Source organism: Nylanderia fulva, unplaced genomic scaffold, assembly GCF_048542155.1.
Source record: "Nylanderia fulva isolate GAGA-0341 unplaced genomic scaffold, ASM4854215v1 Scaffold56, whole genome shotgun sequence".
Lineage (NCBI taxonomy): Eukaryota > Metazoa > Arthropoda > Insecta > Hymenoptera > Formicidae > Nylanderia > Nylanderia fulva.
The window spans coordinates 479581-496123 of NW_028190654.1; the positions used below are offsets into that span (position 1 = coordinate 479581).

At 35.2% G+C, this 16543-nt stretch overlaps 1 protein-coding gene across 1 annotated transcript; it reads left to right on the forward strand.

Moving 5' to 3' along the window:
- The first annotated feature begins 229 nt into the window (after positions 1-229).
- On the forward strand, positions 230-4683 carry LOC146721053 (uncharacterized). The gene is made up of 5 exons (XM_085487482.1): positions 230-241; positions 3101-3263; positions 3722-3735; positions 3843-4016; positions 4492-4683. The coding sequence occupies exons 1-5, from the start codon at positions 230-232 to the stop codon at positions 4681-4683; spliced, it is 555 nt and encodes a 184-aa protein (XP_085343608.1).
- Positions 4684-16543: the final 11860 nt, after the last annotated feature.

Below are 16543 nucleotides of genomic sequence, written 5' to 3' on the forward strand. Positions count from 1 at the left end.
TATTATATACATATATAAAGAAATGCTATATAATTATAATATAAATAGAGTGTAACATTTGTTATATTATATGTTACTTCTATGTTATATAGTGGCTATATTCTGTGTTTGCCGAGTAAGTGTTATTACTTATTTTTCTATATCAAAAGTCTTAAAAATTAAAATATAAAGTACCTAAAAGGCTAGTGTGTTTGTGTTATTTTATATCATAATCAAATGCTGTAGAAACATGACAGAAAATGTAAGTAAAGTATTTATCTTAATAATAATTATATAAAAAATATATAGATCTATATTTATAATATTATATATATATATATAACTATATTATACATAACATTATACATATACATATACATATAACACATCGTTCAATAAGTCCCGAGACTAACCCAGAGATAGTGCTAATAGTACCAAGCTGGCCACGTTTCCCTAGAGTGCGAACCTTCACATGAAACGTGTAAAAATTTCACGTCGATCGGACCACAAACAGCTGAGTTATTGAGATTAGAGCAAAGTCACTTTGTAACATAATTTGTTTGAAAAATGGAAAAAAGCGAGTTTCGCGTGTTGATAAAGCATTGTTTTTTAAAAACAATGGTTGGGTAAAAACACCGTAGAAGCCCAGCAATGGCTTGAGAAATGTTATCCGGACTCCTTTCCATCCAAATCAACGATTTGTCGTTGGTATCGCTTTTTTCCATTTTTCAAACAAATTACAAAGTGACTTTGCTCTAACCTCAATAACTCAGCTGTTTGTGGTCCGATTGACGTGAAATTTTTACACGTTTCATGTGAAGGTTCGCACTCTAGGGAAACGTGGCCAGCTTGGTACTACTAGCACTATCTCTGGGTTAGTCTCGGGACTTATTGAACGATGTGTTATATATATATATATATATATATATATATATTGTGACGTGACATTTTGTACTGTCCGTCACAAGGGCCGAAGGCCCGGCCGGGAAGGCGGGAAATTCGGGAACCTTTGCTCTCTCGCCAATCTTTGAGAGAGAGAAAGCACCCGAACAATCATTTTGCGTTTTCTATCGCGTCGGAGGATGCGCTTTGCGCATCCGTTTCGCGAATTACTTTTTGTATGATTTTTGTTTGAGCGATTTTTGGCGATTTCGGCGAGCAATTTTGCATAGGGTACGTGTCTCAACCGAGGAAACCAATAGAGAGAAAGAGTGAGAGGACGGAGAGGACGAAGAGGACGATTGAGGACCAAGCAGGAGCCACCAAGTCCGGATCACGCCCGGTAAATATTATTTTCACATCAAATTTCTGGCTTGCTCCCCCCGTTAAGAACCTGGGTACCGCCGTAAAATGTTCCTTCTTCCGCAGAGATTCCGGCCAGAGACAGGGATGGCCACTCTCTCGCGAGAGGCGAGAGAGCCCCGCAAACGAAAGGCGCGGGAGATACCCTACCTCGAGCCCCACAGATCCGGATACACCGAAATCCCGTCATCGATCAAACAATCGATCTGGCGGATTTTTGGGAGGAATCGCAAAGAGGTGCACTCGTAGGAGTCTTCCCGACGGCCCATAAAGAGGAATACCGGAACCCGAAGCGGAAACACAGAGGAACGGCGAGGGAAAATTTACATCAAGAAAATTCGCAGGGCCCCGCGGGGTACCCGGCGGCCCTGCCAGGATAAGGAGTGCCACGGGTGGAAAATGCCAAATTTATTATCGGCGTGATCCCGGCAGGCCTCTTGCTCGTCACTGTTCGGCGAGGCGTCCTAGAGAGTAGAGGTTCCTGCGCGGATGCCGAAGGATACGAGGACCCGGCGATACCGGTGAGACGAACGGCCCTATATGTAATATTGTAAAGCCGCTAAATTCTTTGTGAGTACCGTATTCGGGAGAGAAGCGTGTCACGGCCGCGGCCGGTTATTAGATTCACCGGTAATTTCGTGATTTTGAGAGTTTGATTTAGAGTTTCGTTCCGCGTAGAATTTATCCCGGCGCCCGGCCGACCGCGTGCTCTCTCCCGCGCGTATATTAAGAGAGGCTCTCTCTCCCGCGGATACGCCGACAGTCGCCGCGATTTTTGTCACGTTAATGTAAAAATTAAAGTATCGTCTTGTAATTACTGTACCGTTCTCGTCTGTTAGAGTTTCTAGATCGGAGAATAGAGAATTATTTAGAGTCACGCATTCGAACTAGCGTATTCTTTCTCGCGCATATCCTTATCTGTGCCGTCTTCGGATCCCTTGTGAAATATTGCGAGGAACGACCGGCGTGAGCGATCTCAAAGGAAGTCGCGCGGGACCTACTCGAGTTTACGGAAATTTTGTATTGCCTAAGACCATCGGAATTAATTACGCCGCACGGACCTTATTAAGTCTCGTGCGTTAATAATTATTTGACACGTAGGCGTGCGAATTTACTTCCGGGTCCCGCGTGTCGTCCGATATCCTCGCGTCGGGTCGTCTCAAAGGCGTGGAATAATAACAACGCGCCGCGTCTCGGCCGTACATACGCCGTATTGTATTTTTCGAATCACCTTTCGGCCTCGTTTATCTGTATTTCGACGTTATTAAAGCGGAGATCTCTCCGTAATCTATCGGACGAATATTACTTTTCTTTCTTGACCTAACATTGTACTCAAGATCTCATACAATTATTTTTCTGTCTATCTTCGTCATCATTGTCTAAATATATTTAATGTTTGTTATATTTGAGCGATTTCAAATAGCCTTTCTCGAATTTCGTCCTCTCTCCCGCCCGAACTTTCCCCTCTACCCCCTGACGATCTGAGCAAGTCGATTATCGCCGTCGCGGAAATTTTCGGGATACTTTACTGATTATAAAAGTCATTTGTCGATTTGGAAATTTCAGAGTGGCGCGAATCTCGCGCCTGGCGCCCAAACAAACATATTTTTTGTGTTTACGCGAATTTCCCGCTTTCCGCGCCGAAGGTGTGCCGTCGGCCACTTACATCGGCCCTATTTCCCGGATCCTTTTCGATCCGACGGACAATATAAAATCAACGGTTACAATATATATATATATATATATATATATTGTACATAATATTTTATATATATACACTATATATATAATATTACATATAAGTATATATATTTTCTAGAAACGTAAAAAAACTTCATCTGAGCAGCGACTTTTGATGCTGCAAGTTATGGAGGAACATCCAGACCTTGCACAGAATCGAGTGCAAGGTATAGATGCAAAGAAAAAAGTAAGATACTGCGGGAATAACTTACAAATACTTTGGAAATGGAACTACAAAATCCGTTGATAAACGAATAAAAGTAAGAACCATAAGTAATACATATAATATATATACAGTAGAAAAATTTCTGTTAATTTAACATATTACTGTTCTGTTAAATAAGCTTAAATGTTAAATTATTTAAAAAATGTGAAAATAACACAATGTACATCTATTTTTAATTTTACACAATAAATATGTTCTGCTTTATTAGTGACACGATTTTTCTGTTAAAATTTACAGAAAAAAATGATTTTCTATTTTACAATATAATATAAGTGGGGATGATAAAATCTAAAATTAACATTAACAATAATATTAATTAATTAACATTTTAATTAACATTTTGTTAATTTTACACAAAATTAATTTCAAATTATTTGAAGTTTTGCATTTCTTTTTTATTAAAATATTAACACAATATTTTTGTGTCATTCAACATATCCATATTATGTTAAATTAACAGAAAAACGTCTGTAGTCCTTTTGGGAGATGTCATTTCTATTAAATTTAACATAAATTTTTCAACTGTGTATGTAATATCATAAGTAATATACACAAACATGCATACATAATAATAATCTGTATTTTAAAGTCATAGCGAGATTGGTGCGTTGATGTGAAGGCAAAAGCAGCAAAACTAAAAAATTATCAAATAGACACAGGAAGAGGAGGCGCAAGCAAAACTCCTTTATTAAAAATAGAAGAACGATTAATATTATTAATTGGTATAGAGGCAGTAGTTAGTCATGCAAATATCATATATCCAACAGAAGTTAGTGTATTAAATTTATCATATATATTATATATACTGTATATTATATATACTGTTGCGTCCTCGGGACGTCTCTTACGCTGTCTCACAAAAGGTGTCACACACACTCTCACTCGCGCCCGGAATGAACAAACTCTCGTAATGTGGAAAAGAGTTTTAATGAAACAACCCAATACAATAAAGTGAAGAAATACAATATGTAATAGGCCAGAATGCGCATCGGTCTCGTAAGCGTCCGCACGGTGCGACAGCTAGACCAAATCTAGTCATGGCGCCGGAAAAACATTCAAACGCCGGTTGTCTATAAACAACCCTTCTAGCGATGGTCAAGGAATGGAAAGGGATGAAGGTGCTCAGGGGATGTAAACCAGGGACGTAACACTGCCCCCCTTCTTCAAGATTGTCGTTCCGACAATCAGAAACAGGGGGTTATCCAACGTTGTCCAATAACTCTGCATTCCGATGCCGACCTCAGGACTCCGACGAATTTTCCTGTTCTACCCTGGGCTCCTGCCACAGGTTACCGAACAATCCGCCATTCTGGATCCCGTCGCACATCCATACAAGTTATCGTCGACTTCAGAACACCGACGAACCTTCTTGCTCTACCCTGGGCTGCTACCACAGGTTACCAAGCGACTTCGTCATTCTGGTCCCAATCGACTGACAGTCCAACGTCAACTCCAGGGCTCTAACAAATCATCCTGCCCTATCCCGGGCTGCTGCCTCAGGTTACCGGGCGATTTGCCAACTCGAACCCAATCGACCTCCGATGTTTTGTCTTCCACGTCCTGATTTTCCTGCGACCTCATGAAGAATTTCAGACAAGGGGGGATAACTTTCGTGGACTCATCGTCCCTTATGGACTCCCCAAGTCCCTACCTCGGCATTTGCCCAAAGTCTCGCGAGAAAACCACGGATCAAAAACCGCGGGAAAGGCAGTTTTCTTAGAATGAAGACCCTTCTTCCTGGAAAGCTCAGCTCGAAAATCGGCCTCTCCGCCATATCCAGGAAACTCTGTTTCTCCCCGAAGCAGAACCGTAAATACTCCTTCAATTGAATCCTCTCCTTCGAGTGAAACTTCTCTTCTTCGGAGATTCTGTAAAAGAAAAAGAAGATTACGCAATAATTAATTCACTCTACTTCTATCTGTTCAATTTTCCTCTGAATTTTCCATAAAATAGACATTCTCCAGGCTCCAATCTATTCTAACAATTCTAATCCCTTTTCAGAAAAGGAGCTATCCTATCCGCATGTACGACCTTTTTCCTATGCCTAGGAGTCTTTTGAATACAGTATACCACGTCGTTAAATCTTTTAATAATCGAATAAGGATCCTCCCAATTATTCTGCAATTTCTGGCCCTTTTCTTTACTTCTCTTGGGATTATATAGCCAGACTCTCTCTCCATCCTCAAAAAGAATTGTTCTAACTTTTCTATCATATCTGGCTTTCATTTGCGAAGACTTTAAAGCCATACGTTTCCTAACACAAGAACGAATTTCTTCTAATTGTTCTTTTAAATTATCCACAAAATTCTCTGGAGGCAATTTCTCTTCATCAAATTTAGGACTTTCTTGTAACAAGTCTACTGGTAGCCTAAGTTCTCGAGCGAAGTACAACTTGACAGGAGTCACTCTTGTAGTCTCATGTTTCGACGATCTATATGCCAAGAGAAACATAGGAATCCATTCATTCCAATCTTTCTGATTTTTAAAAATGTATTTCGCCAAGTAATTGATAATCGTCTAATGTTGACGTTTCACCTGGCCATCTGATTGAGGATGAAGCGGAGCAGTCCTTGTCTTTTTGATCCTAAGAAGTCGCATTAATTCTCCAAATAACTGAGACTCGAAATTCTTTCTTTGATCTGTGTGAATCTCAATAGGCACTCCATGTCTTGAAACAAACTGACTCACAAAAATTTCAGCCACAGTCTTGGCTCTAATATTCTTGACAGGGAAAGCTTCCACCCATTTTGTGAAACAATCCACCATTACAAGAAGATACTTATTTTCTGACTTAGTCAACGGAAGAGGACCAAGGATATCCATTTGAACCCTTTCTAATGAAGCTTCGACGTTAGAAATTTGCAAAGGGAATTTTCCTTTTTCCAGAAGGACCTTTCTTTGATATACATATCTTGCAGGTTCTGCACCACTTTTCAACGTCCTGCTTACAATTTGCTCAAAAGAATCTTTTTCGAATCTTCTCAAGAGTCTTGTTAACTCCGAAATGTCCTTCGGACGGAGAATCATGAGTTTCCTGTAAAATCTCTTTGATCCGATCTTGAGGAACTATTAATTGAAGGAAACTAGTTTAAAGATTTGGGGCTTCCCATTTCTTATAGAGAATTCCATTTTTTAGAACAAGAGAATTCCAATAAGACCAATAAATCTGAGCCGAAACATTCTTTGTAGCAACTTCCGAATGCAATGGTCTTTTTCCTGTTTCTTTTTCTTGTATAATAAATGAAATGCTTGGATCATTTTGCTGTGCACGACGTCACTCTTCAAGATCTTCTCCCGCAAGCATAATGCGAGCGACCATTTTTTCTGTTTCTTCTGCGTTTTTCGTCTCGACTTTAACGCAGTATTCGCATCCGAAAGTCTCACATGACCGCCTAGATAATCCATCGGCATTTCCGTGAGCTTGTCCTTTTTGATGAATAATTTTAAACTCAAATTCTTGAAGTCTTTCGAGCCAACAAGCCAACGAGCCAATTGTCCTTCTAGATCCTTAAAAGACATCAACCATTTTAACGATACATGATCTGTACGAATTACAAATTTTTTACCTAAAAGATAATGACGGAAAAATTTCAAAGAATCTATTATTGCTAACAATTCTCTTCTAGTCACACAATAATTCCGCTCAGTCTTGCTAAACGTTTTACTAAAATAAGCGATTACTTTCTCTTTTCCCATCTGTCTCTGGGATAACACTGCACCGATACCGATATTAGACGCGTCAATATCTAAAATAAATTCATCTTCTCCCTTAGGAAAAAATAATATTGGAGAAGACGATAACATCGATTTTAATTTCTCAAAAGCATCTTGGCATTTTTTTCCCCAAACAAATTTAACTTGATTCTCTGTTAATACGTAAAGGGGTTTTGCCAAAGAAGAAAATCCTTTCACAAATTTACGATAATACGAACAAAAACCGAGAAAGCTTCGTAACTGTTTTATAGTATGGAGGACCGGCCAATCTCTTACGGCTATAATTTTTTCGGGATCCTTAGTAATGCCTTCTTCTGAAATAATATGTCCCAAATATTTCGCATTTCTTTGAAAGAAAATACATTTTTTTGGATTTATTTTTAAATTAGCTTCTCTCAATCGCGAAAATACTAAATTCAAATTCTCTACTATTTCATCACAAGTTTTTCCGAAAATTATTACATCATCTAAATATACTAAACATTTTTTCGATAAAAGGCCATGTAAGACTTTTTTCATTAATCGTTCGAAAGTCGCGGGAGCATTACATAAACCAAACGGCATTACTGTAAATTGCCACAGACCCCTGCCGATCGAGAAAGCCGTCTTTTCTTTGTCTTCGGAACGGACTTTTAGTTGCCAATAACCGCTCTTTAAATCTAATATGGAAAACCAAAAGTTACTTGAGAGTTGATCTAAAATATCGTCAATCCTGGAAAGAGGGTATGAATTTTTTACCGTTACATTATTTAATTTCCAATAATTAATGCAAAATCTTATACTGCCGTCTTTCTTTTTCACTATAACGGCCGGAGAGATCCATGGACTTTGCGATTCCTCTATTACTCCTTGTTCCTTTATGTTCTCAATAATTTTATCTACTTTCCTTAAATGAATGGAAATTCGACGAGGTGCCTGCTTAATAAGAAGAGAGTCTTTTATGTTAATGACATGTTCTACAACACTACAGTTGCCAGCCACAATTTTTTTAGAAAATACATCAGAGAAATCATTTAAAAAGTTTGCAAAAATTTCTTTCTCTGTTTCTTTCAAATTTAAAGAATTATTTAAAAAAAAATTTTTTTAAATAGTTGGAACTTTACAAGAGTTTTTAATTCTAGAACAATTAAAAGATTTATTTTCTTTTGACTTTAATTCATTAAATTCATCATCAAAAATATTTTGTAAATTAATCTTTTTAAGAAAGTCTGTTCTCAAAATACAATTATCATTTATAGCGGCGACAAACATAGAAATAGAAACACAATATCTTCCAATCTCTACTCTAACTTCTACTAAAAAATTAATTAGAACTTTTTCTCCTGTAGGATATTTTAAATTAGAATTTTTAAATATAAATCTAAATTGTAAGAAGGTGTGAAGAGCTAAACGCGGATGTTGCTGTAGAAACAAATACTCTTAGTGTACTAACCAAGACTTTGAATATTGAAATAATCTCTAACTTGAGATTTTTTTTCCAAAAACCCCTTGACCCCCCTATTGAAATAAATAATTAAATGCGAGAAAAAAATATAGATCCAAAAATCGCTGAATCGGGGATATTTATATTACAGAGCCTGTTATTGAATCTTAGTTGTTTATACAATTTTTAATTTGAATCTTTTCTACATCCTTATTCAACATTTTTTTATTTATAAGTGAAATATCGGAACTCGTGTCTATTTTCAAAGAACATTTTTTACCGTTAACCTTTCCGAGATAATAAAAATCATTTTCTCTAATTCTACCAACACTAAAATCTACAAATCGATTCGATATCGGGGCTTTTTCGGAAAAAGTCGAGCTCACCCCGCACAGCTCAACTAAACCACGTTTCCGTTCTCCTCGGGACATTCAAATCGAAAATGTCCCGTTTTTCCACATGTCCAGCACTCTTTGCCTTTCGAGGAAAAATTATTTCTTTGCCATCCCTCTCTCGAAGGATTTCTATTTTCATGATCTGACTTTCGCGCGCTGTTTTCATTGTTCTTATTATTGCTCCCGTTTTTTTATCGAAATCTTTTTGCGCGTCGTTCCTCCCCACCTTTTGAAAATTCGCGCTGTTAAACTTTCCTTCTTTCTTTCAAAATTTTCTCCTTGAATGATTTTTATAGTCTTTGCTCTCTCAATGGTCAAATTTAAAGAGGTCATCTCCTCTAATTGAAGGATCCTTCTCAAGAAACCGTCATAGAGAGCAGAGATAAATTGCGCGCACGCGATTTTATCCCTTACCGCGTAAGGACATTCGGGATATGCAAGTCACGACAATCTTTCCAATTCGGCACCAAAAGAAGCGAAATCTTCTCCGAATTTTTGTTTCAAATTCGTAAATAAAAAATAATAGTTTTGAGTAAGATTTCCCTCCCCAAAAAATAATTCTAATTTTGATTTTAACTTGGCAAAACTGAGATTATCTAAATTCTCTATATTTTCTAAAACAGTTCGCGCTTTTTCTTAAATTCGCGGCTAAAGCAACGGTCTCCGCGGATTCGTCCCAATTATTCGCGCGCGCGACCAAAAGAAATTGGGAGAGAAACTCCCACAGCGAAACTTTTCCGTCAAACGTATCGGGTTTTACTTTGAAACCGATTCTCGCGCGAAGATCACTACTAACATCCTCGCAACCTCTATTATCGGTGTTACAAGAAGCGATATTATTGGAAGGACTTAGCTCGTTTTCCTCTCGCGAGGCGATTCTCTGCTCCAATCGGCGCAACGCCTCGTCGCGTTGTCGCAGCAAAGCTTCAAATTGTGTACGCTCCTGCTCTCGTTGTTCTCGCAGCTCCTTGATTTCCCGGAGCGCAGTTTGCAATACATTTTCCTCCGAAAGTCTCCGTATTCAATGGTGTTCGCAGCGAAGCTTGTGAACGGGTTAGTCTGAGCAAATGTTGGGTAGTCATTTTCCTAATTATCTTTCGTAGCTCGTTATTTGTTCAATCCTGGACGAGCCCCCAAAATGTTACGTCCTCGGGACGTCTCTTGCGCTGTCTCACAAAAGGTGTCACACACACTCTTACTTGCGCCCGGAATGAACAAACTCTCGTAATGTGGAAAAGAGTTTTAATGAAACGACCCAATACAATAAAGTGAAGAAATACAATATGTAATAGGCCAGAATGCTCATCGGTCTCGTAAGCGTCCGCACGGTGCGACAGCTAGACAAAATCTAGTCATGGCGCCGGAAAAACATCCGAACGCCGGTTGTCTATAAACAACCCTCCTAGCGATGATGCTCAGGAGATGAAAAGGGATGAAGGTGCTTAAGGGATGTAAACCAGGGACGTAACAATACATATATATATATATATATATATATATAATACTAACAAATTAAAATTCTTTGATTATTTTCTCTTTTTATCCGTTTCATTTATTCATTCTTTTTATATTTTCTTATATGTATATAGCCAGATACTTGGACGGAGACATTTTCTCAAAATTTCACTGCATCCGGACCATTGACATTATTCACAGATACTCCAATTTATCAGCCATATTCATATGTTTCAATCTCTCAGCCATCCACTTTCTCATATACGCCAACCTATCAATCATCCTCACATACTAATTGGTTAGTGGGCTACAGATGTCTTAATAAATTAGACAAAATAATTAAGACACAAAAGGATAAAAGCGAACAACCTTTACATTCAAATGTATACAAGAATTGTGATTGCAAGGATTGCAATGCATCATACGTAGGCCAAACGAAGAGACAGTTGCATACTCGGATAAAAGAACATAGAAATAATATCAGATGGGATTCGACGAGACACTCGGCAATCTCTGAGCACATAATAAAAGAAAATCATACTATTGATTGGGAAAATGTAAAGATTCTAGATAGAGAATGTAATTATCATAAGAGACTTATCTCTCAGATATTACATATTGTTTGCGCGAACGTGTGAAGGAGAGCGCGTATTTGAGCCGAAAAAAAATTAGTCACCTTTTAAAAAAATAACACAGAGTTTAATTTAACACAACTTAGACGATACAATAATTATACAAAAAGTTCCAATAGATAAGCCGAGATCGATTTTAATGTGCGTGTGCGGTTAATATTTGCGGTATTTTCTAAGCGGTTTGACAGCGGTTGTGCGTACTGAGACTCGAAAGACTAGCAGGCGCAATTTGGTGGGCGCTCCTTTTATTATTGCGGCGCTGAAGCCCTACTATCTTTACTGCGCCAATTAATTTTCGCGAATTTGAAAACGGCAAAGGTGACGCGAGGGCGCTTGTCATAATTGGCTGCCCACGATCTGCTCGGAATAAGTACGCGCCTGGCATGCGCGAAACGTTCGATAACATGATCGATTGGCTTTCGGAAGCCACGTGATTGCACGGCGCATGTCTCTTATGAGGCTGAGTAGGCCAGTATCAAAAAATTTCAGTTAAATTTCGTTTTGCAAGTTGACACATTTTTTACGCTAATCCTGATTTATTGCCTACGTGTTTATATTGAGCGAACCTTTTTTAAGCGGTTTTTTCGTATATTTATGTAAGCAAATGTCGATTTTTAAGACTGAAATAATTAACTTAAATGATTATCTTAATTTTCTTTGCATCTTTGAACATCAAAGAACAAAAAAACGGCCTAAATTGTAACAAAGATACCGAGTTGCTCTGCGAGTTCTATTTTAATGTTTTAAATATGTTAGCAAATATATACAAGACAAATAGGACATCAACAATTTATACATACTTAATCTCAATATATATAAACACACTCAATTTTGTGATTTGATACAGTTGGAAATGAGATGTCTTAGCATACAGTTAGTTATAACGTTTCTAAAAAACGTGAATACAGTGAAGAGGGACATACAAGTAAGCCGAATAATAACGTAAAAATATTTTTTATAACATATGACCAATTATTAATTGACATTAACCACACACAGTGCATACCGATATTAATAATTTCTTGCTTACAAACGACAAAACTTCATGGGAATCATTTTATGTCTTAAAAACGATCTCAACACAAGGAATTCATGGATGAGAAATCAGACATGACACCGTTGTAACACGCACAAATTTTCCAAAATGATACTCGATCCGATATTAACGAAATACCAATAACTGTTAGGATATTTTTTAATATTTAGAATTGTAATACTAAAGAAGACTGCGTGCAGTCGAAACGTCTATCTTTTTATAGCTTTTATACATTGGTCTTGTACTTTTTTATTTATGTACTTATAATATTTTTTCATAAATTATATATTTTTCTCGTTTAGATAATATTCTTTGTATAATAAACTGAATAAATTATAGTTTATATAACACCTTATATAATGCTCGATAAGTTGGCCTCCTAAATTATTTTGATTGTCTTAACAACACACAAGCGAACATTAATTTCACTTTAATTTTGTATAAGTTGTTTAAATTTGAAAATTTAACATATAAGGCGAAGAGAGGTTTTACATGGGTTAGAAAATTTCTGAAATTCACTCGTTTTTCTCGATACTTGCAGTGCTAAATAAGGACTATAATTATTACTATATAAACTAATATATAACTTTATACGTGAAGCGAGATCACATCTTTATCATTATATTGAGAGAGAATTTTGATAAATACAAAATATCTCCAAATAATCTTATAATTACAGATAAATTTATAATTTTTAACTTTGACAGTTATTCAAAAGACATGTATTATTGTCAATTATTGTCAATAGTTGCTATTCATAAATGTTCGATTTAAATTTCTATTACTTACTGCGTATATATTAAATTATGAGAAAAAAATAAAATTGTATTTTGTTTTACAAAATACATCAAAATAAATATTTGTTTTAAAGTAGAATATATAATGCAGATAACTTTGACTTTGACATATTATTCTTAAAGTCGGGACTCTGAATAACTTTCAAAAGATTTTAATCGTCATTCTCATCACTCGAGCACTGCTTATTAAAAATTGTAATAGAAAGGTGTATGCAAAGCGAAATTAAAAATAAACTAATAATAATGCAACGAATAAATAATAAAAGATGGTAATGATTCAATTGATCGACTCTGGCAAATAAGTAATTTTATTCAATTTTCACAACGTTTCGACCGTGGGTTTCGGCCCTTATCAAGTGCTATGTTCTTAAAACAAAATAAATCACAACTTTTTTAAAAAACAAAAATTTGATCTTAGAATATGATATGATATAATAACATGATAGTATAAAAACGAAATAACTATCAATGTTATTATATTATGTCATATTCTAAGATCAATTTTTTGTTTTATAAAAAAGTTGTGATTTATTTTGTTTTAAGAACATAGCACTTGATAAGGGTCGAAACCCACGGCCGAAACGTTGTAAAAATTCAATAAAATTACTTATTTGCCAAAGTTGGTCGATTGAATCATTACCATTTTTTAATTATCATCTGGTAACTTTATAGTTTTATATTGTTAAATAATAAAAGATTGAACGCAGTTGTAGATATTGCTATGCATATATACACATATTTAATAAACATATAGACGTTCCTATATGTAGTCATGCAGAATCTTTGTATAAGTATATATTGTTCAAAATCGAAAATTGAATATATAAGTGAGGAGAGGTTTTACATGGATTTGAAAATTTACTCGTTTTCTTCGATGCTTTCAGTATAAAATAAAGTCCTATATTTTAACCTTTGACTATAGAACTGTAGACTGCCAGCCTTTTACTTTTCCCATTACATCACAATGTTACTAGTGTATTCAACATCTTTGAGATAAGCTCCGCCTCATCGACCAAAAACCAAAAAATCTGAATGTGATTCAATTTGTAAATATTATAATCGAAGTGTATATATATATATATACACGTTAGTACTTACACACACACGCGCGCGCGCACACACACACACACCGGGTGTTCAAAATAAAACGTTATAAACTTATATCTCGGAAACAAAGCATTTCAAAGAAAAATGTTTCAAACATAGCTTGAAGGGAGACATAAGATGGTATAATTGATTTGATCTTGGATAGTTATTTGAAGGTCACCTTCAATTTCTTAAGCGGAACCTCCTATTTTTTATTGCATATTCTTGTAGCTTATAGAACTTTCCAAAATACTATAAGGTACGTTTCTCTTAAGTACTTTTTGAGTTATAAGGCCTGAAGTTTACAATTTTTTTACATATAACATATCTTTTAAAACATTCAGTTTTCGGTAACCTTAATACTTTTATATACAGAATAATGAGACCAATTAATTGGTGTAAGGAAAACATATAATTGATTGGAAAAAAATGATTCTGTGCATAAAGACTGATTCGGAAAATAATCATTAAATATTTCTGCAGCATTTCTATTACCACATTTGTCCAAAATTTAGAACATATAAAGGTCAACTTTGTCATTTTAAATAATCAACAACATTTTTCAAAATGACAACATATTCTACGTAATAAAAACAAGTAACTTTTGTGAAATTTTTTATTCACCTTCAATTTTCTGACATATTTAACAAAATATTTACAAAGTTGACCTTTACATGGAACGAATGTTATGGCAATAAAAATGCTGCAGAAATATTTAATGATCGCTTTCCGAATCAGCCTTTTATGAACAAAATAATTTTTTTCCAATCAATTGTGTTTTTTACACCAATTGATTAGTCTCATTGTTTCATGCGTAAAAGTATTAAGATTACCGAAAACTGAATGTTTCACAAGATATTTTATTTGTAAAAAAATTATAAACTTGAAGCCTTATAACTCTAAAAGTACTTAAGAAAAAAGTACTTTATTATAGTTTTGGAAAGCTCTAGAGATTGAGAATATAAATTTACCATGCGACACTAGTGAGCGAAACGGAAACTAAACAATAAAGGCTGTCATAAAGGTAGATTTAATATTGTTTACATACGGCAATCAGTGAGTGTTATTAAAAGAAAGAATAATACATTCAGAAATAAACAAAAAATAGAGTTTTCTTCTAACTATAGAAAAAAAGCAGCTGGGATAGGTGCTGCGTCAATAAATGTACATCAAATAAGAGTATCAACCTGAATTTGAGCTTTCATACTGTGCCAAAAGCAAATAGTACCAAAATTTTTGGAAAGAGAGAATTAGTTGATAAAAGAAGTGAATTAAGAAATTTAAAAGTTACAGATGAAGATAAAGAATTATTAGTATGTTCGTTGCATTTTAAGAAAGACGATTATTACTTAACAGGTAAGTCTTTTTATTAAAAATTTTTATATGTATTGTATATATATTATAAACTGTATTATACATATATATTATAAATATATACATATATATATATATATATATATATATATATTTATATATACAGGGTGTCCCATAATTTGCGAATCACCATTCATGGGCAGATAGAGCGTGTTAAACTGAATAGAAAATTCATGTATTATTTTGCGAAATTTGCAATAATTATTGAGTTATTTATTAAAATATCTAAACAAATAAGCAGATAGAAAGCATTATTTGATCGAAAGGCGGCGTCATGCAGCGAGCGGCGACCAATGTAGTGGCGCTGAAAAGTAAGATGATACTTTTGATACTAAGCGGCATATAACAAATAAGTCATCCGACATGCACACCGAGTCCGGCCTACCGTTTTCTACTCGCTCATTCGTTTAGATATTTTAGTTAATAACTCAATAATTATTGCGAATATCGCACACACACACACACAAAATGATACAGGACTTTTCTATTCAGTTTAATACGCTCTATCTGCCCATGAAAGGTGATTCGCGAGTTATGGGACACCCTGTATATATATATATGTTACAGTATTTTTTAAGATATATATATATATATATATGTTACAGTATTTTTTAAGATTAAATTGTGCTTATTAATTGTATAAATGTTCAAAAAGACGTATCCTTCAAAAAGAACCCAAGGAGAACAAAAAGTCACGATAATGTCAAAGTAACGTCAAAATGGCGAAAATCACAATGATGTCAAACAGAAGAAAAAAGTGACTATATTTTGACATTATTTTGACCTTCTGTTTTTTATATTTAGTGCATTGAATAAGGGAGAATTCACACCTAGGCAAAAAAGTAGAAAACAGAAAAGCATTAGCCAATCAAAACTCGGACTGGTAGTAAACATAGTACAACAGAAAAATTCTTCGGTTACTACTTACTACCAGCGCGAGTTATAATATATTAGCTTATTAATGCTTTGCTGTTTTCTGCTTTCTGTCTAGATGTGAATCTCCCTTAAAGCAGTTTCACAAATAGAAGATAAGGAAAAAACAATGTAGAAATAAGTTAAAGTTACTTTTTATTGTAGTGTAGTCATTTTTTTATATTTCCTGTAAAAAGCGGCAATTTTTAATCTATAAAGGTTTTAGTATATTTAATTTGTAAAATTTTAAGCCATAAATCATTAAGATCCGAGTTGATTGAATCGGTTCCGAGATAAAAACCTAATTTGACTACACTAACACGTGGAACCGAAATTGCCCAACGTGCAAGCAAAGCAGAACTTTGAATTTCCTTCGTTTGCACCTAGGCTCTTGATCGACAAGGCCTGTTACCAGGCACCCCTTCCGATTAAAAAACTTCCTCAATATCGACATTATATAAGTCGAGCAGAA

Bases quoted from the DNA above. Each gene is read 5' to 3' on its own strand.
- LOC146721053 (XM_085487482.1), top strand. The intron at 4,017-4,491 runs GTTAGTGTATTA...TGCCGACCTCAG, and splicing joins ATATCATATATCCAACAGAA to GACTCCGACGAATTTTCCTG.